Source organism: Oncorhynchus masou, chromosome 6, assembly GCF_036934945.1.
Source record: "Oncorhynchus masou masou isolate Uvic2021 chromosome 6, UVic_Omas_1.1, whole genome shotgun sequence".
Taxonomy (NCBI): Eukaryota; Metazoa; Chordata; class Actinopteri; order Salmoniformes; family Salmonidae; genus Oncorhynchus; species Oncorhynchus masou.
The window spans coordinates 67,620,127-67,643,770 of NC_088217.1; the positions used below are offsets into that span (position 1 = coordinate 67,620,127).

The 23,644-nt window shown below is 45.1% G+C and overlaps 1 protein-coding gene across 6 annotated transcripts in view; it reads right to left on the bottom strand.

The window, feature by feature from the left end:
- Positions 1-23,644, bottom strand: part of LOC135542480 (intersectin-1-like) — a 65,584-nt gene that overhangs the window by 30,206 nt on the left and 11,734 nt on the right. For 3 of the 6 annotated variants that reach the window (XM_064969450.1, XM_064969448.1, XM_064969452.1), the window contains exons 2-17: positions 18,579-18,774; positions 14,806-14,873; positions 14,151-14,246; positions 13,382-13,445; positions 12,908-13,074; positions 10,561-10,722; positions 10,307-10,382; positions 8,826-8,938; positions 8,666-8,729; positions 8,225-8,362; positions 7,763-7,875; positions 7,056-7,318; positions 6,534-6,683; positions 6,281-6,421; positions 3,491-3,578; positions 2,815-2,954 (exon numbers count right to left, since the gene is read on the bottom strand). In XM_064969450.1, coding sequence (XP_064825522.1) covers positions 2,815-2,954; positions 3,491-3,578; positions 6,281-6,421; positions 6,534-6,683; positions 7,056-7,318; positions 7,763-7,875; positions 8,225-8,362; positions 8,666-8,729; positions 8,826-8,938; positions 10,307-10,382; positions 10,561-10,722; positions 12,908-13,074; positions 13,382-13,445; positions 14,151-14,246; positions 14,806-14,833 — 1,803 coding nt within the window. In that variant the 5' untranslated portion in view covers positions 14,834-14,873; positions 18,579-18,774. Of the gene's footprint in view, positions 1-514; positions 602-2,814; positions 2,955-3,490; positions 3,579-6,280; positions 6,422-6,533; positions 6,684-7,055; positions 7,319-7,762; positions 7,876-8,224; positions 8,363-8,665; positions 8,730-8,825; positions 8,939-10,306; positions 10,383-10,560; positions 10,723-10,827; positions 11,148-12,907; positions 13,075-13,381; positions 13,446-14,150; positions 14,247-14,805; positions 14,874-18,578; positions 18,775-23,644 lie in introns of those variants that run through there. The other 3 variants (XM_064969453.1, XM_064969449.1, XM_064969451.1) reach the window with 3 other exon arrangements.

Below are 23,644 nucleotides of genomic sequence, written 5' to 3' on the forward strand. Positions count from 1 at the left end.
TGACCTGGCGCCTTGAATTAGGTGGCCCAACAGCCACACGTGGCTGTGTCCGACGTCAAACCATAGCAACCCACATACAGCTTAACCATTTTTGATTCCCCAGGTTGAGCCCACAGGATGTTGTGGAGAAGAGGGCCACTCTGCTCGGAAACAGCACAGCCTACCACAGGTACAGACACAGGGTGAGCCTAACATACCCATCACATTACTGAGCCCAGCTGAGCAGAACCGTACTGCACTAGGCCTGGTTACACATCCACCATAGTTGCTGGAACAGTGTTTTGAAAGGGCAATGTGAAATTGAGCCAGCCCACTACAGTTCCGGTTGGCCCTGTAGTGTGACATGGGTCTAACTTTCTTCATCAGTTAGTAAGGCAGTTTCCTTCTTTATCATTGGGTTTCAAATCTGCTTAGTAACAGCACACTGAGTTATTCTGATTGGTTATTATTCTCCAGAGGGGTGCACTATTCTAGAGTGTCCTGCGGTGGGCAGCAGTGCTGGTGAGTGGACTACCTGTCGCCCCCTCTGCTCCTCCAGCAGCAGCTCCAGGCGGAGGCCCTCTATCCGGGCAGTGTGGCCCTGATAGAACACAGCCAGAGACTGGAAGGACAGGCGAGGGCAGAGGTCAGAGGGCACGGGGAAAAGGTCAGCCAAGCCACACAGACCAGACGGGGGTTTCAGGGTGGATGGCGGGCGGGGCGACAGAGTGAGCAACAGTCAGATACAGTGAGAGAACAGTGAAAAACCCCACGTTTTTCCCCTAGGTACAGACCAAGGATCAGCTCCCCTTCCCCAAATCTGACCCAAGATCAGAGTCTACAGGCAATTTAACCCTACTCCACTACGCTGGGGCCCTGATGTGGTATGTGGAGCAATTAACAAAGTTGAAAAGAAAGGAGTAAAGTACTGAGATCAGGCTAGTCACAACTGGGGTTGGAGAGAAAACCTACAGGAGGATAGCTCTCCAGGAACAGGGTTGGAGAGACCAGGGCCGGGGTTCCCGATAGCGATGGAACTTAAAGCTTCCCCATAATGTTTTAACGAGGCATCGTTCCTATAAAACGGCTGAAGATTGTCACACGCTTTTCCCAAAACACCACGTACAGAGAATGTCCATAAGCGCGTCGTTGGAGCATGTGTGGATACTGATCGAGACGAAAGAAAGTCAGCGCTGCTCTCGGATCAAGATTTCTCCTTTCAAATCTTATTTTAGCATTAGGAATTATTCCACAATACTGACAACAGATCTGCACTCAGAGAGATATCCTTTTGTGACTAGGGGGCAGTATTTTCATTTTTGGAAAAATATCATTCCCGTAGTAAACGGGATATTTTGTCAGGACAAGATGCTAGAATGATAGAATGATAGAAAACACTCTATTGTTTCCAAAACTGTAAAAATATAGTCTGTGAGTATAACAGAACTGATATTGCAGGCAAAAGCCTGAGAAAAATCCAATCTGGAAGTGACTCATCTTTTGAAAGCTCTGCGTTCCAATGCGTCCCTATTGAGCAGTGAATGGGCTATCAACCAGATTACTTTTTCTCCATATTCCCCAAGGTGTCTACAGCATTGTGACGTAGTTTTACGCATTTATGTTGAAGAATACCCGTAAGCAGCAACATTGCACAACTGGTCACCTGATGGCTCCCAGAGTGATTCTCGCGTAAAATACAGAGGTAGCCATTATTCCAATCGGTCCTACTGAAAAACCAATTGTCCCGGTGGATATATTATCAAATAGATATTTGAAAAACACCTTGAGGATTGATTATAAACAACGTTTACCATGTTTCTGTCGATATTATGGAGCTAATTTGGAATATTTTTCGGTGTTTTCGTGACTGCAATTTCCGGGCGATTTCTCAGCCAAACGTGAAGAACAAACGGAGCTATTTCGCCTACAAAAATAATATTTTTGGAAAAAAGGAACATTGGCTATCTAACTGGGAGTCTCGTGAGTGAAAACATCCGAAGCTCATCAAAGGTAAACAATTTAATTTGATTGCTTTTCTGATTTCCGTGTTACAAACTGAGATGTGATCTGAGATGACAGGGTGATTAACAAAAGTCTAAGCTGTGTCACAATATATTTCACTTGTGATTTTCACGAATAAGAATATTTTCTAGGAATATTTATGTCCGTTGCGTTATGCTAATTAGTGTCAGTCAATGATTTGGCTCCCGCACCCAGGATGGGGAGTCACTAGAGGATATCATCCCCTATGTGGCTGCAAATATTGAGGATGTTTATTCTAATGCCAACCCTATCATAATGCACTAAATCACAGATTTGGTACATCATTGCGCACATGTCACACAGCATGAAATAAATTGAGACAAAAATGATAGACATTAGCATTGCAAAATAGAACTCCTTGATTGAACATGAAATTGATTTGAATATCTTATGATTGAAATATAGGCAATAGGCCTAAGTAGCTGATACTTATTTTCTTTTAATGCAGTCATCTCGGTGTTCATTCAATGCATTTTTATCCTTCGTTTGTTTGTAACGATTGACAAACCGTTGACAACTTTCTATTTTGTAGTCAACTTCCTTCGGAAGTCAGCTGCGGTCACGGAGTGACAAAGTGATGCAGAAGGGTACAAAAAGCATCTAATGATGCACTATGCTGTTCTATGAGTGGTCTGGGGCAGTCGGTAAATAACGAGTGTTTTCAAGTGAAACTTGAATGCCAATGGTTTTGAGAAACAACCTCCTACAAAGGTTCTAACGATGAACTTAGCCTTGAAAACCGGGGTCCTGGTCTGTAACCTAGTAAGATGAGTGGTTAGTGGGTAGTACTACCTTGAGCTGGGTGTTGAAGGCATCTATCTCCAGCAGCTTGGAGCGGGTCTCTCTCTCCACGGTGTCAAGCTGTTCTCTCAGCTGCTGCCGACTAGACTCCTTGACCTCCAATGCCTTCTGCAGCGACGACAGGGAGTCTCCTGGACAAGGACGGGGTTGTATTTATTAGTGCCCAGCGTAGCAATTTTTTTCTGCAGCAGAAAACTAAAACAAGCATTTCTTATTGGACAAGTTCGGCTAGCCCCTCCCCGTTTGGCCCGTTCATTTTGAGCCTAGTGAATATAACCCAGAGAGCAAGCGCCGTATCGGTTATTATAAACCGGGTGGTTTGAGCCCTGAATGCTGATTGGCTGAAAGCCGTGATATATCAGACCGTTCTAATTCCGTTGGTAACCAGTTTATAATAGCAATAAGGCACCTAGGGGGTTTGTGGTCGGTGGCCTATATACACACACACCACGGCTAATGGCTGTATCCAGGCACTCCGCACTGCGTTGTGCATAAGGACTTAGCTGTGGTATATTGGCTATATACCACACCTCCTCTGGACTTATTGCTTAAGTGTAGTAGGGCAGTCAGTATTTCCCTTAGTTTTGTTTGCAGGTGGGTTACAAAGGCCTGGGAGACGGTCTCTGTAGAAAGAATTCCGGAGGTGAGGTGAGGAAGCAGTACTTACTGTGCAGGCTGTTCTGTTGAACCTGTTTGAGTTGTTCGTTTAGACACTGTTTGTCAGGGATCAGCCTGCCGAGCCACTGCTGAGAGTCCTTGGGGAGACAAACAAAGCACTTAATTAAAATCTCAGTGCAGTTATCACAAAAAGTCATCTTTTGTGGGTTATAGTCCATAGGCTATAAAGGCCTGGGAAAGTTGTGTAATTCAAATAAAGGCAGAGAGGAAGAGGCAAACTTCAGGCTACTTTGGTGAATTTGCAAGGTAAGACATTGCGAGATTACAAAACCATACGAGATCGTTTCTGCCTGCCCCACCTCTCCATCTCTCTCGCTCTCTCTCTCTCCCTCATGCTGGCCTGCCTGCCTGCTCTGTCTGTTTGCTAATGATCAGATCAAACTTTATTTGTCACATCCCTAATCTGTAGAGGCTTTGGGTGGAGGATATGCACCATAATGTCTCTCCAGAGATCCTCAATTGGGTTCAAGTCCAGGCTCTGGCTGGGCCACTCAAGGACATTCAGAGACTTGTCCCGAAGCCACTCCTTCATTGTCTTGGCTGTGTGCTTAGGGTTGTTGTGCTGTTGGAAGGTGAACCTTCACCCCAGTCTGAGGTCCTGAGCGCTCTGGGGCAGGTATTCATCACAGATCTCTTTGTAGTTTTCTCCGTTCATCTTTGCCTGGATCCTGAATAGTCTCCCAGTCCCTGCTGCTGAAAAACATCTCCACAGCATGGTCCTGCCACCACCATGCTTCACCCTAGGGATGGTGCCAGGTATCCTCCAGACATGACGCTTAGCATTCAGGCCAAAGAGTAATTTTGGTTTCATTAGGCCAGAGAATCTTGTTTCTCGTGGTCTGAGAGTCTTTATGTGCCTTTCGGCAGACTCCGAGCAGGTTGTCATGTGCCTTTTCCTGAGGAATAGCTTACCCAGATCTGTGCCTCGACACAATCATTCCTCGGAGCTTTACGGACAATTCCTTCGACCTCATGGCTCGGTTTTTGCTCTGACATGCACTGTCAAGTGTGGGACCTTATATAGATAGGTGTGTGCCTTTCCAAATCATGTCCAATCAATTGAATTTACCACAGGTGAACTACAATCAAGTTGTAGAAACATCTCAAGGATGATCAATTGAAACAGGATGTACCTGAGCTCAATTTCGAGTCTCATGAGAAAGGGTCTGAATACTTATGCAAATAAGGTATTTCTGTTTTTTTAATAAGATTTGCTAACATTCCTAAAGATCTGTTTTCACTTTGTCATTATGGGGTATTGTGGGTAGATTGCTGAGATTTTTTATTTATTTAATCCATTTAAGAATACGGCTGTAGCGTAACAAAATGTGAATAAAGTCAAGGCACCAGTCAAAAGTTTGGACACACCTACTCATTCAAGGGTTTTTATTTTTTACTATTTTCTACAGCGTAGAATAATAGTGAAGACATCAAAACTATGAAATAACATATACGGAATCATGTACTAATCAAAAAAAGTGTTAAAGAAATCAAAATATATTTTAGATTCTTCAAAGTAGCCACCCTATACCGTTACAGCTTTGCACACTTACTGGGACAGTGAATCATTTCCTCTTCTTTTGGCTCTAGAATAATGTATGGTGTCATTTTGGAGTCCCTTTTATTGTAAATAAGAACAGAATGTTTCTAAACACTTCTACATGAATGTGGATGCTACCATACACTACGGATAGTCCTGAATGAACCGTGAATAATGATGAGAGAAAAAGTTAGAAGCCTAAATATCATACCCCCCCAAAATGCTAACCTCCCCTGTTATTGTAATAGTGAGAGGTTAGCATGTCTCCTGTTATTGTAATGGTGAGGGTTAGCATGTCTTGGGGGTATGATATAAAATACTAACCTCCCCTGTTATTGTAATGGTGAGGGTTAGCACGTCTTGGGGGTATGATATAAAATGCTAACCCCCCCTGTTATTGTAATGGTGAGAGGTTAGCATGTCTTGGGGGTATGATATAAAATGCTAACCTCCCCTGTTATTGTAATGGTGAGAGGTTAGCATGTCTTGGGGCTATGATATAAAACGCTAACCTCCCCTGTTATTGTAATGGTGAGAGGTTAGCATGTCTTGGTGGTATGATATAAAGCGCTAACCTCCCCTGTTATTGTAATGGTGAGAGGTTAGCATGTCTTGGGGGTATGAAATAAAATGCTAACCTCCCCTGTTATTGTAATGGTGAGAGGTTAGCATGTCTTGGGGGTATGATATAAAATGCTAACCTCCCCTGTTATTGTAATGGTGAGAGGTTAGCATGTCTTGGGGGTATGATATTAGTGCGTCTGTAACTTTCTCACTTATCATTATTCACGATTATCTGTAATCATGGTAGCATCCACATGCATGTATGTGATAAGTGAACACTGATAAGTGTTTAGAAACATATTCTGTTCTTATTTACAATAAAAGTGACTAAATGTACACAACATTATTCACAATTCATTTCTATTGGGCACAAAATAATCTGAAACGCAACCAAAACAAACAGAAAATGCATGGAACAAATATGAAGTCACAAGCTTGATGTAGTCAATGCGTGCTATGAATATGGGACCAATTATTTAACCTTTGACTACTTTAATATACATACAAGTGAATGTGTCCCCAAAATTAAAGCTGACAGTCTGCACTTTAAACTCATAGTCATTGTTTGATTTCAAATCCAAACCTTTGGAGTATAGAGCCAAAAGAAGAAACAATGCTTCACTGTCCCAATAATTATGGAGGGGACTGTATGTGTTACACAAGGTGTGTACGTACCTGCAGCTGCTGTTGGAGGTGGGTGATCTCAGCGATGCGGACCTCGCGGGTCTTGTTGGTGCTCTCGATCTCATGCCGCTGGGCAGACAGGCGGAAGCGGATGTCCTGCAGCTTGCCCTCCAGCTGGCTCTTCTTGTCGTTCTGGGGAGGGAGGGTGAAACTAATTATCATACCTTATTGTCTTTTCTTCCAAAGAACAAAGTAAAGACAGTTATGATGGTGTGTGTGTGTGTGTGTGTGTGTCTGTCTTTACCAGTGCCTCCAGCTCTAACTCCAGGGTCTTCTTGCGGGCTTTGAGCAGGACAATGTTCTCCTGCTCTCGGTTCCTCTGGGTCAGCAGCTCCTGCCGGCGGTTCCTCTCCCACTCCAACTGACGCTGACGCTCCAGCTCCCGCTTTGCCGCCTAGCCCGAGGAAACACAGAGGGAATGTTATACTGGATACAGAAATAGTGCAGAGCCAGCCGTGGTCGAGTGGTAACACTTCCAGGTCTGCGCACATATTCAACTTCCTGCCGGAGACCTGGGTTCAACCCGCGTTTCCACCTTTTTCTCTACACCCGTCTCCCCCTGTCATTAAAGCAACACAATAAGGAGAATGAATTTTAAAAATCTTAAAAAGACAACGTAATAAAATTGTTAATACACACACACACACTGCATTGGTTCCTGTGTTCTTCACTTTCCCCTAATATCTCCCCCTCCACCTCTCCAGCCCCCTCTCTTGATCTATCCTCGCTGTCCTCCTTACTCCCCTTTTCCACCTCTTCTCCTCACCTCTCTCCTCTCAATCTCCTTGCGTCTTTCCTCCTCCCGCTGCCTCTCCATCTCCCTCTGCCTCTCCAGTTGCTTCTCCAGCTCCTGCTGCCGCCGCCGCTCCTGCTCGAGCCGCTCGCGCTCCTTCCTCTCCTGCTCCTCGCGCTCCAGCGCCGCCAGACGCTCCTGCTCCTTGCGCTGCAGCTCAAGCAGGGCCTGTCGACGCTTCTCCAGCTCCAGGTTTCCCCGCTCAAAGTTCTCCCGCTTCCTGTCCTCGAAAGTCACTTTGGGGAGAGAGAAAGAGAGAGATAGGAGGGGTCAGCGAGAGAGAGAAATAGAAAGAGAGAGAGAAATGGAGAGAGAAATGGGGAACATATTTTGCCCTGTTGCCAAATTTTCATGGGCATTTCTTGGAAAACTGGGGCCATTTTTAGATACCTGTTTATATTTAAAAAGGAGCGTTTTGCTGTGTGTTTAAAGGGATTGGTACATACATTTTTGGACTTTAAAATTGATGACACATAGCCATAGATTCGAGAAGAACATAGCCCCCAAGCATTTTGGTTTAGTTCAACTGACGCATCGCACCCAAAACGTGAGCTCGTTTTGCTCCATTGTTCATTAACAACGTAATTGTAAACAAACACTGCATAGCTTCAGATCTATCACTGCGAGCCCATGGACAGTCAGTCACCCATAGCTCGGTCTATGAATTTAAGAGTGGTTACGTTTCTCCAGCTTCTGTTTCTCGCTCTCCTGCTCCTCTTCGGCCTCCTCTTGGACCCGCTGGTCAGTGGAGTGCAGGCTGGTGACAGACACCCCGCTACCACTACGTACCCTCCTGGAGACGGACATCAGACCACAGTCAGAGCAGCTCACTAACCTACAGCACCTCATATAGGGCATGGGTGAGCAGGACCAGGTGTTTTTCCTGACCGTGTGACTTGACCAGGAAAAACTCCTAATGGAATCAATATAGACTGATTGATAGTTAAAACAATAGGAGCCAGTGTTTTTCCAGGTCAGGTCACGGGGTTAAGGAAAAATTCCCTGGCCGTGGTGAAGGGCAATAAGATCAATAAAGCATCTTTAGCAAAGACTCTCTAAGGTAAGTGCCGGTATCAATGCTCTGCAGACAGAGGTAGAGTTAAGGGGCATTTCCAGACAGCAGAGGGGGCAGTGGATTGTACCTAAAGGTGGGGGGGATGAAGTCTGGGGGCAGGATAGGGGGCAGGGGCAGGCCGGACATGGCCATGTCAATCAGGTGCATGGCCAGGATGAACTCCTCGGCCGTCAGCTTGCCGTCCTGGTCGATATCCGACAGGTTCCTATAGAGAAACAGGGAGAGGGGGAGAGAGAGAGAAAGACGTGTTGTGTTACAAGTGCCGTTTAGGGGCACCCCGACGGCACTGATCCGAGACTAGTTTTGCGTTTCACCCTCCTAAACAGCAACTGATATGATTCGTTTTGCCATCTGATGGTTAAGCTGATCCTAGATCTGTGTCTAAAAGTAACTTCTACCCAGAGTCAGCAGAGAGAAGCAGTAGTCAGAGAACAAAGAGCAGCAATGTGTGAACATATAGGAATTAGTGCCAAGTGTCTTAAGTATTGGCCCTGCTCCCATCTCTTACCATATGGATGCCAGCGAGGTCTGGGGCAAGCTGGACTGCATCAGGATGGTTCTTGCTTGGGGTCCTGAAAGACGAGGATAAAAACATTAGCTTTTTTGAGAAACCGCTGATGTGGACTGGACAAACCAGCAGTGTGTATTGTTGACAGACAAGGTCTTACCGGTGAGGTGGCCGCTCATCATCTTGTCATGGCTGTTGAAGAGCTGCCGGTACTTTAGCCGGGACGAGCTGGGAACAGCCCAGTCAGTGGGAGGCTGGGGGGGCACAGGGGCGCTAAGATGGAGAGGGGGGGGAGACAATATCTTATTAAATGCGTATTTTTAAACAGACTTTTTGATGATGCCTCATATCTGCTTGTATCTATTCGTTGTTTTTTTTTTATAGTACTGTTGTGTTAAGTTGTGTGTTTTTGCTTTGCTGTCTGTGTCGGAGCCAGATGGAAATTGCATTTAAGACGAAGACAAATTTCCATGATAAACCTTTACACTCGTACCGGTATACGGGTTTGGACACTGATAAGCGCCTAAATTGGAACACAGTGGCTGTACAGTAACATGCTATACATGACGCTAGAGCTCAGGCTCTACGCTTCACAGCGCTGAATGGGTTTTGACTCACAGATGTTCTGAACTTACGCCACACAAGATAAGAAATTGCCCCACATCCCTCCCACTAATCCCTCCTGCAACTTTTGCAAATGTTTTGTTGTCTGAGTGAGGGAAATGCTGGAAATGAAGAAGACTTGATATATTTAGAAAGATGAGATGTTGAGGATAAGAAATACCGCTTTGACGTCATACAAGCAAGCCAAACACCTGTGAGTACAAATGTGCACTAAACATTTCCATAACATAAAACTCACGTCATATAGTGTCAACGTTTATGATCACTATGTTTAATGTACAGTTACAAAATGACATGGTTTTATATCCGGGTTGTTCTGAACAGAATGTCTACTGTACATTATTGAAGCACATTATAGTTGAAGACTCTTCTTTGAGTCATAAAAGTGCATTGAAACAACTTAGGAACTGTGCACACTTTGGAGAGGTGTGTGGCGCCACTTGAAGACACCAGTTAGTCTTCTCACTCAAACCCTTAAATGTGTTGTCTTATGTTGCACCTAGCCCACATTTAACAAGACTATTCTCATCACGTTACTGAATGTATCCAGAGTATTTTCACATTTAGTTGTCAACAAATGCAGCAAAAAGTACAGTAGATGTAAAATGCACATAAAATCAACAGTGTAACGTTTGGACTGAGTCTCGTTTGTGTTCATTTCAATTTATCCATATAGACCAACTCCCACAAGTGTAAAGGGTTAACTTCTGAAAACAATGTACTTGAAACATTAAGTTATTTTTGTGTAACGTGAGAAAGCAAAGCGGTCTGGACAGAAGAATTGCTCTTCTCCAACTGACAACATGGGACGTCAACTGTGCATCTCTTTTTAACAGAGGGATCTCATCTAAAAGTGATGTGATGGCATTTTAATGAGCTAGCCTGTTGTGTGTTCAAAAAAAAAAGGCTCGGTGTCTAAGCACAAACACAGCTACATTTGTCCCTTTGAGTTTGGGCTCAATGAGCAGGGGCCATTCTTCCAAGTGGATGCTCTTCCAAGTGGGTGCCGTGACTCACCTAGAAGTCTCAAAAGACTGGCCCTGCATCTTGGCACCGGAGCGGTTGGAAGAAGAGCTTTTGTTGAGTGTGGTGGCTGAGAGACAGAGAGAAAGAGACCGAGAGAGATGGGGTCACAAAAAGAGGTTAAGAGAGGATTAAATCAACAAAGTGATATGCTCTGAAACATTGCCAGAGGGCTTCACTGTCATTCACTAGAACTCCGCTTTGAATAATCAGTGGTATGTCTTACGGCGATGCTGATTGGGCCATACCTGGGTGGGAGAAGCCCGTCATTGGCGCTCCGTTGGCCAAGGGGGGTACAGACGGAGGAACCGACGACACCAGAGGGGGGGACATACCCACCCCTGGCATAGGGGGCATGGGTAATGGAGGGACTGCTGGGAGGCCTGGCATTACCCCTAAACCATGCATTCCTGCAGGGTAGAATGAAGTAAGGTATGTCAGACAAACATAAGACAACAGACCTCCATTCATTTTCTATTTTAACACTGTTTATTATTATTATTTTCCCCACTCACCCAAAGCCGATGAGTCTACAAGTGCTGAGTTCTGACTGATTCACTTGAAAATTAACAACATTAGCCTGGTCATAAACAGGCAGTGCACAGCAAAATGCCCTGGTTGTCAGGGGAAGCAACCAAATATAGACCCAGGGCGTTGCCTGTTCAAATACCAGAAACAACACGGTTGTGCTTTGAGATAATAGGAAGTTAAAGGTTTTAAATTGCCCCAGTGAAACATCTAGCTACAGTTAAAGTCGGAAGTTTACATACACTTAGGTTGGAGTCATTAAAACTAGTTTTTCAACCACTCCACAAATGTTTCGTTAACAAACTATAGTTTTGACAAGTTGGTTAGGACATCTACTTTGCGCATGACACAAGCAATTTTTCCAACAATTGGTTACAAACAGATTATTTCACTAATAATTCACTGTATCACAATTCCAGTGTGTCAGAAGTTTACATACACTAAGTTGACTGTGCCTTTATTAAACAGCTTGGAAAATTCCAGAAAATTCCGTCATGGATTTAGAAGCATCTGATAGGCTAATTGACATCCTTTGAGTAAATTGGAGGTGTACCTGTGGATGTACTTCAAGGCCTACCATCAAACTCGGTGCCTCTTTGCTTGACATCATTGGAAAATCAAAAGGAGAGCAACTTCCTTGGGAGCAACTTCCAAAAGCCTGAAGGTACCACGTTCATCTGTACAAACAATAGTACGCAAGTATAAGCACCATGGGACCACGCAGCCGTCATACCGCTCACGAAGGAGATGCGTACTGTCTCCTAGAGATGAATGTACTTTGGTGCGAAAAGTGCAAATCAATCCCAGAACAACAGCAAAGGACCTTGTGAAGATGCTGGTGGAAACGGGTACAAAAGTATCTATATTCACAGTAAAACAAGTCCTGTATCGACATAACCTGAAAGGACGCTCAGCAAGGAAGAAGTCACTGCTCCAAAACTGCCATTAAAAAGCCAGACTACGATTTGAAACTACACTGTTTGGCCATGATGACCATTGTTATGTTTGGAGGAAAAAGGGGGAGGCTTGCAAGCCAAAGAACACCATCCCAACCATGAAGCATGGGGGTGGCAGCTTCATGTTGTGGGGGTGCTTTGCTGCAGGAGGGGCTGGTGCACTTCACAGAATTGGTGGCACCATGAGGAGGGAAAATTATGTGGATATATTGAAGCAACATCTCAAGACATCAGTCAGGAAGTTAAAGCTGGGTCGCAAATGGGTCTTCCAAATGGACAATGACCCCAAAGCATACTTCCAAAGTTGTGGCAAAATGGCTTAAGGACAACAAAGTCAATGTATTGGAGTGGCCTTCACAAAGCCCTGATCTCAATCCTATAGAAAATGTGTGCGCAAAACTGAAAAAGTGTGTGCGAGCAAGGAGACCTACAAACCTGACTCGGTTAAACCAGCTCTGTCAGGACGAATGGGCCAACATTCACTCTACTTCTTGTGGGAAGTTTGTGGAAGGCTACCCGAAACGTTTGACCCAAGTTAAACAATTTAAAGGCAATGCTACAAAATACGAATTAAGTGTATGTAAACTTCTGACCCACTGGGAATGTGATAAAATAAATAAAAGCTGAAATAAATCACTCTCTACTATTATTCTGACATTTCACATTCTTAAAATAAAGTGGTGATGCTAACTGACCTAAGATGGGGAATTTTTACTAGGATTAAATGTCAGGAATTGTGAAAAACTGAGTTTAAATGTATTTGGCTAAGGTGTATGTAAACTTCTGACTTCAACTGTATGAACATAGATGGTGCAGATGATATGGCAGAGTTGGCTTTGAGCACTCCAAAGTCCATTTAGTTAATGGTGGCCATGGGGACAGTAACATGGGTGTATCTCATAGCCTAGTGGCACACACTCCTAGTCTCTTGTACATCACCTGCATTGATATGAAAGAACAAGTGGACAGGTCAAAGCAAAAATGTACTTTTTTTGTTTGTTGCATCCACCACACTGCTTTTACCCATCCTGCTGTACAGATCAGTGCAGATGGAGAAAAGGAAGCCCCTTTTGACTATTGAGACGCACCCTGCCCCTGTCTAATCCCTTACCAAAGGGTGCGGTGGGTGGCGGGGGCAAGGTGAGGGGCGGCTGCTTCATGGAGGGGGGCAGAGAGGGGGGCAGGGGGTGACCCTGCAGCTTGAGCTTGATCAGCTTCATGGCGATGGAGAACTCGTGCATGTCCATCTTCCCATCATTGTTCATATCGGCCAGGGCCCTGAGAGAGGGAGCGAGAGCAAGAGAGGGAGAAAGTAAAGATTTGATTACACTATACTGATTATTATCATTGTTGTTCACAATATGTCCGTGCGGATGTCATGTCAATAAAGCAATTGAAGAGTAAGGGAGGGGTGAGAGAAAGATACAAGGAGAGAAAGAAGGAATGAGTGAAACTGGAGTGGAAGACAGAGGGAGGAGAACGACAAAAACCGGAGAAGGGCAAAGAGAGAGAGACAACAGTGGTTGACATTAGCAGCAGATTGAGTTAAGAATTGGAGAGATGGAGTGAGAGGATATATATATACCATATCTGTGCCAGGATGGGAGGGGGCAGGCCTGACTGCAGGAAGAAATTCCTGGCCTGGTCACCTACGGACAATGAGAAGGGAAAATTACATTATAATACTGTCGAGTCTGTTGTACACCATTATGAATATATCTATTCAAATGCAGAGAGAGAAGGCCAGTTGGTTCCTCTTTCAAGGGGAATCATAGGGCAAATGATTTCAATTTGAACACAATCAGCAATTTTGAGACTTGTTGCTGAAGTAGCAGAGTGAAACAAGCACTAACACTTCTCGAAAATTGTGTGAGGAGGTTCTGCAAGGTTATGTTGAACATCAAAACACCCAAGGCAATGGTATCAGATGATAATATGAGTGAGTGTGAGTGACTGAAATGTCCTTTCTGAAAGTGAGAAAAGTGGAGAATGACGAGGCTTGCTACGGTGTGGGCTGTAGGGAATGAAACACTTCAAGGCCTGCCCTAGACTCAGTCCACCAGGCTTCATTCAATCAGATTTATTTATAAAGTCCTTTTTTACATCAGCCGATGTCAAAGTGCTGTACAGAAACCCATCCTAAAAACAAAAACAGCGAGCAATGCAGATATAGAAGCACTAACCCTTCACCTTTGACCTGGTACTCTGTGTGTCATATAAGCGAAAGCCCTTATGAAGTGACTTTCTGCTATCTTCAAGCAACTTCTGCCTGACATGATGTACTGCAAAGACTGTCCTTCACCGCTCTTTCCCTCCGTTTGTCCATCCCCTCCCCTGCTGTGAGTAAAGCTAACCTGTGATGTAGCCAGCTGGTGAGGGGGCCAGGCTGACAAACTGCTGGTCATGTTTGGCTCGCTCGTCCAAAGAGATCACCCAGGCGTCCAGACCTCCTGAGAAAGAGAAAGATCAGATGAAGCTCTCGCCTGGCCTGTGTGTGTGTGTGTGTGTTCGCGTGTGTGAGGGGGGTTAAGTCCACCATACACCATGGCTGTATCCTAAATGCTACCCCATTCCCTATATAGTGCGCTATGTATGGCAGGGGTATACAACTCTTACTCTACGAGGTACGGCTCCTGCTGCTTTTCTGTTTTACCTGATAACCAATTGCACCCACCTGGTGTCTGTCTAAATCAGTCCCTGATTAAAGGGGAACAGTGCTAAAATGCAGTGGAACTGGCTTTGAGGTTCAGAGTTGATGTTGAGGAATGTAGGGGAAAGGGTGGCATTAGGGATGCAGCCATTGCGGTCCAGCAGGCAGGCTTCCACCACCTGGGAGTAATAACTTGATAGTGGCCCTTCCTTTGTGCTAAAGTTACAGTATAACTCTCAATAACCCATGTGTAGAGGGAGATCAGGACAAACACACCTGCACGCACAGACATTTCTCTGACACACATGCACGCTTGTGACTCACACAGACGGTTGTCAATCTGGTTGCGTGGCACTCACCTCCGAAGGGCGTGGGAAACTGAGCCATTGTTCAGTGGGTCAGTCAACTGCAGCCTCGCTGCAAACACCTGAAAGACAGGAAGGTCCGGAACAGTCAACAGGTCCACAACTGTGTCTATATCCTCTCCTCTCCTCCATCTCCCAAAGCAGCTTCATGTTCTATGCCCTTTTTTCTATTCCTTTCCTCAGAGGGAGGGCAGGCCAGGCAGCAAGTTGTTAACAGACAAGGTTAAAATTTTGCAATAGAGACTTGTTTGGTAATAGGTTGATAGGCCTAAATGCATCACTTGTCTGTAAAGTACATCGAGTCGGTCAGTGGTGTTGCACTGACAGACAAATGGTTGTCGTGGGGTGCATCCCAAAAGGCACCCTATTCCCTTTATAGTGCATTGCTTACTGGTCAAAGGTGGTGCATTATAAATGGAATAAGGTGCCATTTGAGACAGCCATTATGTATGGGTGGATTGTCATCTGGTTAACAATACTGAATTCGAGGTTAGCAAAACTAAACCCTGCATGAGCGTACCAGCTGTTCTGGACGAATATGTGATCACGCTCTCTGTAGCCGACGTGAGTAAGACTTTAAACAGGTAAACATTCACGAGGCCGCAGGGACAGACTGATTACCAGGATGCATACTCAGAGCATTTTCAACCTCTACCTGACCCAGGCTGTAATGTTTCAAGCAGACCCAAGAACGCAAAGGTAACCTGTCTAAATGACTAGCACCCCTTCGCAGTCACATCTGTAGCCAAGAAATTATTTGAAAGGCTGGTCATGGCTCACAACACCATCAACCCAGACACCGTGGACCAACTAATTCGCATACCACCCAACAGCTCTACAGATGACGCAATTGCTATTGCATTCCACACTGCCATTTCCCATCTGGACAAAAGGAACACCTACATGAGAATGCTGTTCATTGTCTACAGCTCCGTGTTCAACAACAGAGCTCTCCAAGCTCATCACGAAGCTATGGACTCTGGGATTAAACACCTCCCTCTGAACTGGACACTGGACCCTGGACACCCCCCCCCCCCCCCAACACCATAATTAAGTTTGCTGACGACACGGTGGTAGGCCAGATCACCGACGACGATGATCACCGACGACGATGGCAGCAGGAAGCCGAGCTGTTAAGAGCAAAAAGGTGAAAAATCTGTCGATGTGCCCTTTATTTTATTTTACCTTTATTTAACTAGGCAAGTCAGTTAAGAACAAATTCTTATTTTCAATGACGGCCTAGGAACAGTGGGTTATCTGCCTGTTCAGGGGCAGAACGACAGATTTGTACCTTGTCAGCTCGGGGGTTTGAACTTGCAACCTTTCGGTTACTAGTCCAACACTCTAACCACTAGGCTCCCCTGCCGCCCCTTGAGCAAGGCACTTAAACCTAATTGCTCCTGTAAGTCACTCTGGATAAGAGTGTCTGCTAAATAACTTAAATTAAGGTGTAGACCTTACTGTGAAATGCTTACTTACAAGCCCTTAACCCACAATACAGTTCAAAATATTTACAAAAACTAAAGTTTAAAATAAATAAATAAATAACAATAACGAGGCTATACCGGTACCGAGTCAATGTGCGGAGGTACAGGTTAGTCGAGGTAATCTGTAAAGTGACTATGCATAGACAAACAGCAAGTAGCAGCAGTGTAAAAACAAAAGTGGGGTGGGCGTCAATGTAAATTGTCCTGGTGGCCATTTGATTAATTGTTCAGCAGTCTTATTGCTTGGGGGTAGAAGCTGTTAAGGAGCTTTTTGGTTCAAGTCTGGAACCAATAGGACCCTGAACAGCTTCTACCGCCAAGCCATAATACTGCTAAATAGTTAAAACAGTTAACCAATAGTTACCCTGAATATCTGCATTGACCCTTTTTGCAGTAATTCTTGACTCCTCACAAGTGCTGCTGTTACTGTTAATTATCCATCCTGTTGCCTAGTCACTTTATCCCTACATCTACATATATACCTAATTTACCTTGTACCCATGCACATTGGCTCGGTACTGGTACCCCGTCAATATAGCAAAATTATCATTACTTGTGTTATTATTTTTCTATGTTTCTATTATCAAAAAGAAATAAAAAATCTCACTACATTGTTGGGAAGGGCCTGCATGGAAGCATTTTACTGTTAGTGTACACCTGTTGTTAACGAAGCATGTGACAAATAACACTTTATTTGATTTTGATTAGGCAGAACTCAGCCTGGGGTGGTTGTCACAAGAGGGGAAGAGGGGGGACAGAAGGGCCCTCTTCATGTTTTTATAAAGTGGATGAATGAGATTTTATTTATTTAACTAGGCAAGTCAGTTAAGAACAAATTCTTATTTACAATGATGGCCTAATGACGCTGGACCAATTGTGCGCCGCCCTCTGGCACTCCAAATCATGTCCGGTTGTGATACAGCCTGGAATCGAACCATGGTATGTAGTGATGCCTCTAGATACAAAGATGGGGGGAGGGGGGGGGGATAGCGGGAGAGGGAATGGAAGAGAGGCCATGCTACCTCCCAGCTGTGTAAACGTCATGTTGAGAAAGGACAGCCATAGCCGGAGTATCAGTAAAACAAAGACATGGGGGAAGGGAGCAGCACACACAGACACAAACACCCCCCCAAGGTATTTTAATCAGAGCCAGACCACTCCTCCCGTACAGCCCTCACAGTGGGAGCCCCAAGCAGGCTGAAACATTTCAATGACAAGGAGACACAGGCACTGTATTCTTCTCTCTGTTCATAAAAAAATAAGTAATTTCCCATGACATGTACATACTAGGCAGTGTCTGTTTGGTAAAAAAAAAGAAAAGAAGCTTGTTCATGTGCGTTAATTATGGGAGTAGTGACTGTTTCCGGAGCTTTGAGAGGTTCTGTTTCGTAAGAGCAAAGCCAGGCCAGCAGTGCACTGACGCTGCTACCAGATTCGCTCTCTGTCCTCCAGGCAGAAAGAGCAGAGAAAAGGCAGAGCAGATTACCATGCTGTTCCACAGTGATTCATCATCCTACACTTCATTCACGTCGCCCTCGAGAGGCACACAAGAGCCTCGTCACACATTCTGAGCTAGCCTCACACTTACTGACTCACAGACACACACGCCTCGCACATACCAAGCAAATGAGGGCAGGGGCAAGGCTGTTTTGTCCCTCTGACCTAGTTTCTCCCTCAAACTTTTCTGATTGTCTTTGGTGGTGATGAGTGTTTCCCTGTGACCCAGGGTCTTGAACAGGACAGTTCAGAGAGAGAAACATAGGCTAGGCTGCAAGGTGGATTTATCTACATAATCTTGTCACTTGGCAAGCTCCTGTTGTGGTGGAATGCCCCTTATAAGACAGACAGGCTAGACGCCTAGGGCTAGGTCTAGTGCACCACCGCACATGATGTCATAGCAGAGGTATGCAGTCTGAGGGAGGGCATAGCCCAATGCAGGGTCAGAAGTGACAGAGAGCAAACAGACTGACAGACACACCTGGCACACAGGTGAAGGGGAGAATTGTTCTTAAATCAACCGGATTTGAAGCCTATTCCCGCAGAAGACAAGGCCAGGCCAAAATAATGTATTTTTGAAGGACATCACATGGAGTTGGATTTGGTATTTTATTTAACAGATTAAATACAATTACATAAAAAGAAGGCGTACGATTTTGTTAAGGCCATTCACTACATACACTCATGTTCCACCCTTCAAGGGCAGATATTAATGCAGTAACACTAACTAGTGTTAGCACATACAGCCGGGAAGAACTGGATATCAGAATGACGTCAACTTACCAACACTACGACCAGGAATACAACTTTCCCGAAGCGGATCCTTTGTCCGAACCACCCAGGGCATCTGAACTGATTCCAGAGGATGACCCAAAACAAGGTCGCTGCAGAAGAGGTAGACGGAGCGGCCTTCAGGTCAGACTTCGGAGGTGCGCACACCACCCACCGCTTCCGAGTTTATTACTCGCTAACGTCCAGTCTAGACAACAAGGTAGACGAAATTAGGGCAAGGGTTGCTTTCCAGAGAGACTTTAGGGATTGTAACATACTCTGTATCACGGAAACATAGAACTCCCGGGATATATGTCGGTACAGCCACCGGGATTATTTGTGCGTCGTGCCTACAGAAATAAACATCTCTCCAGGAAGAAGAAGGGCGGAGTTTGTTTCATGATGAACGACTCATGGTGTAATTGTAACAACATACAGGAACTCAAGTCCTTTTGTTCACCTGACCTAGAATTCCTCACAATTAAATGCAGAGTATTATCTCCCCAGAGAATTCTCGTCGGTTATTGTCACACCCGTGTATATCCCCCCTCAAAGAACTTCATTGGACTTTATGCAAACTGGAAACCATATATCCTTAGGCTGCATTTATTGTAGATGGGGATTTTAACAAAGTAAATTTGAGAACAAGGCTACCTAAATTGTATCAGCATATTTATTGTAGTACTTGCCCTGGCAGAACTCTGGATCACTGCAACTCTAACTTGCATGATGCAAACAAGCCCCCCCCCCCCCCCCCTTGGCAAATCTGACCACGAATCCATTTTGCTCCTCCCTTCCTATAGGCAGAAACTCAAACAGGATGTACCCGTGACAAGGTCTATTTACCGCTGGTCTGACCAATCGGAATCCACACTTCAAGATTGTTTTGATCACCCGGACATGTTCCGGGTAGCCTCAGAGAATAATATTGATTTATGCACTGATTCAGTGAGTGAGTTTATAAGTAAGTGCATGGGAGATGTTGTACCTACTGCGACTTAATTCCTACCCTAACCAGAAACTGTGGATAGATGGCGGCATTCGCGCAAAACTGAGAGCAAACCACCGCATTTAACCATGGAAAGATGACTGGGAATATGGCCGAATACAAACAGTGTAGTTATTCCCGCAGCAAGGTAATAAAACAAGGGAAATGTAAGTATAGAGACAAAGTGATGTTGCAATTCAAAGGCTCAGACACGAGATGTACGTGGCAGGGTCTACAGACAATTACAGACTACAAAAGAAAACCCAGCCACGTCACGGACACCGTCATCGACCCCACCTGGACAAGAAGAATACCTATATGTTCATTGACTACAAGTCAGCATTCAACACCATTGTACCCTCCAAGCTCATCAATAAGCTTAAGGCCCTGGGTCTCAAACTCACCCTGTGCAATTGGGTCCTGGACTTCCTGATGGGCCGCCCCCAGGTGGTGAAGGTAGGAAACAACATCTCCACTTCACTGATCCTCAACACTGGGGCCCCACAAGGGTGCATGCTCAGCCCCCTCCTGTACTTCCTGGTTACCCATGACTACATGATCATGCACGCCTCCAACTCAATCATCAAGTTTGCAGATGACACAACAGTAGTAGGCTTGATTACCAACAAAGATGAGACAGCCTATAGGGAGGAGGAGAGGGCCCTGGGAGTGCGGTGCCAGGAAACACCTCTCACTCAACATCAACAAAACAAAGGAGATGATTGTGGACTTCAGGAAACAGCAAATTACCTTCAGAAGTCACATAATTAGTTAAATAAAGTTGAAGTCCACCTGTGTGCAATCGAAGTGTCACATGATCTGTCATATGATCTCAGTATATATATATATATATTATATATATATATATATATATATATATATATATATATATATACACATACACACACATACTGCTCAAACAATAAAGGGAACACTTAAACAACACAATGTAACTCCAAGTCAATCACACTTCTGTGAAATCAAACTGTCCACTTAGGAAGCAACACTGATTGACAATAAATCAATAAATTCCACATGCTTTTGTGCAAATGGAATAGACAACAGGTGGAAATTATAGGCAATTAGCAAGACACCCCCAATAAAGGAGTGGTTCTGCAGGTGGTGACCACAGACCACTTCTCAGTTCCTATGCTTCCTTGCTGATGTTTTGGTCACTTTTGAATGCTGGCAGTGCTTTCATTCTAGTGGTTGCATGAGACGGAGTCTACAACCCACACAAGTGGCTCAGGTAGTGCAGCTCAGCCAGGATGGCACATCAATGCGAGCTGTGGCAAGAAGGTTTGCTGTGTCTGTCAGCGTAGTGTCCAGAGCATGGAGGCGCTACCAGGAGACAGGCCAGTACATCAAGAGACGTGGAGGAGGCCGTAGGAGGGCAACAATCCAGCAGCTGGACCACTACCTCCGCCTTTGTGCAAGGAGGAGCAGGAGGAGCACTGCCAGAGCCCTGCAAACTGACCTCCAGCAGGCCACAAATGTGCATGTGTCTGCTCAAACGGTCAGAAACAGACTCCATGACGGTGGTATGAGGTCCCGATGTCCACAGGTGGGGGTTGAGCTTACATCCCAACACCGTGCAGGACGTTTGGCATTTGCCAGAGAACACCAAGATTGGAAAATTCACCACTGGCGCCCTGTGCTCTTCACAGATGAAAGTAGGTTCACACAGAGCACGTGACAGACGTGACAGTGTCTGGAGACGCTGTGGAAAACGTTCTGCTGCCTGCAACATCCTCCAGCATGACCGGTTTGGCGGTGGGTCAGTCATGGTGTGGGGTGGCATTTCTTTAGGGGGCCGCACAGCCCTCCATGTGCTCGCCAGAGGTAGCCTGACTGCCATTAGGTACCGGGATGAGATCCTCAGACCCCTTGTGAGACCATATGCTGGTGCAGTTGGCCCTGGGTTCCTCCTAATGCAAGACAATGCTAGACCTCATGTGGCTGGAGTGTCAGCAGTTCCTGCAAGAGGAAGGCATTGATGCTATGGACTGGCCCGCCAGTTCCCCAGACCTGAATCCAATTGAGCACATCTGGGACATCATGTCTTGCTCCATCCACCAATGCCAAGTTGCACCACAGACTGTCCAGGAGTTGGCGGATGCTTTAGTCCAGGTCTGGGAGGAGATCCCTCAGGAGACCATCCGCCACCTCATCAGGAGCATGCCCAGGCGTTGTAGGGAGGTCATACAGGCATGTGGAGGCCACCACAACAAACCTGCCAAGAGAGGGCCACCCATCAAAACTCGGAACAGGCAAGGAGGGCATTAATCAGAGGCAACAAAGAGACCAAAGATAACCCTGAAAGAGCTGCAAAGCTCCACAGCAGAGACTGGAATATCTGTCCATAGGACAACTTTAAGCTGTACACTCCACAGAGCTGGGCTTTACGGAAGAGTGGCCATAAAAAAGACATTGTTTAAAGAAAAAAATGAGCAAACACATTTGGTGTTCGTCAAAAGGCATGTGGGAGACTCTCCCCCCCCCCAAAAAAAAGAAATTGAAGAAGGTACTCTGGTCAGATGAGACTAAAATTTAGCTTTTCCTCAATTTTCCTCTCATCACCATCCACAGTGAAGCAGGGTGGGGAAAGCATCATACTGTGGGGATGTTTTTAATCGGCATGGAATGTGAAACTGGTCAGAATTGAAGGAATGATGATGGCGCTAAATACAGGGAAATTCTTGAGGAAAACTTGTTTCAGTCTTCCATAGATTTGAGACTGGAACGGAGGTTCACCTTCCAGCAGGACAATGACCCTAAGCGTACTGCTAAAGCAAAACTCGAGTGGTTTAAGGGGAAACATTTAAATGTCTTGGAATGGCCTAGTCAAAGCCCAGGCCTCAATCCAATTGAGAATCTGATGTATGACATAAAGATTGTTGTACACCAGCGGAACCCATCCAACTTGAAGGAGCTGGAGCAGTTTTGCCTTGAAGGATGGGCAGAAATCCCAGTGGATAGATGTGCCAAGCTTATAGAGAAATACCCCAAGAGACCTGCAGCTGTAATTGCTGCAAAAGATGTCTCTAAAAAGTATTGACTTTGGGGGAGGGGAATAGTTATGCACACTGAAGTTCAGGTTTGTATTATTTCATGTTTGTTTCACAATAAAAAAACATTTAGCATCTTCAAAGTGCTAGGCATGTTGTGTAAATCAAATGATACAACCCCCCTAAAAAATATATATTTTAATTCCAGGTTGTAAGGCATCAAAATATGAAAAATGCCAAGTGGGGTAAATACTTTCGCAAGCCTCTGTACATACTGTATTTTATACCATCTTGCCTATGCCGCTCCGTCATTGTTCATGAATATATTTATATGTATATATTATTCCTTGACTTAGATTTGTGTGTATTCGGTAGCTGTTGTCGAATTGTTAGATTACCTGTTAGAGACATTGCGGCACTGTCGGAATTTGAAGCACAAGCATTTCGCTACACTCACAATAACATCTGCTAACCATGTGTATGTGACCAATAAAATTTGATGGAAGAAGTGGTGAGTCATTACTTTGGTCATGACTGAGTCCTACTTCTCCTCAGAGTCTAAGGCTCAGACACCAACTTCCTCTCTCCTCTCCAGTGTTCTTCTCGCTCAGTTTGATTTCCTGCAGTATAAAACTTATCTCCCTTAGCCCCACTGTGGGACTCGAAGTGTCCCGCTATTTCATGCACCACTTCCCTCTTTTTAAGAGGCCCAACACAGGAAGCAGGTATTGTTTGGCCCTGTATACTGCAGTGTAGTATTGTCACGATACCCACATTTTACAAACGATGCGATACCAGGCCGAGTATCGCGATACCACGGTGGGGAAAATAATTCTGTCGCCAAGCATCCCGTTTGCCTTGTCCTGGACGCACACTTGTTCACGTTTTCTAACCGTTCTCCAAAAATCTGTCACTGAAATGTGAACACATTGAATTTCACTTCACTGTTCAGTGTCCAATGGAATTCTGCATAGAATGGCTGATTTGCACATATTTGCAAAGGCCTACCTGTGATTTGGCTGGAGGAATGGGAGGAAGGAATATACATGCATAATGATCTGCATTATCATTGTGCCAATAAA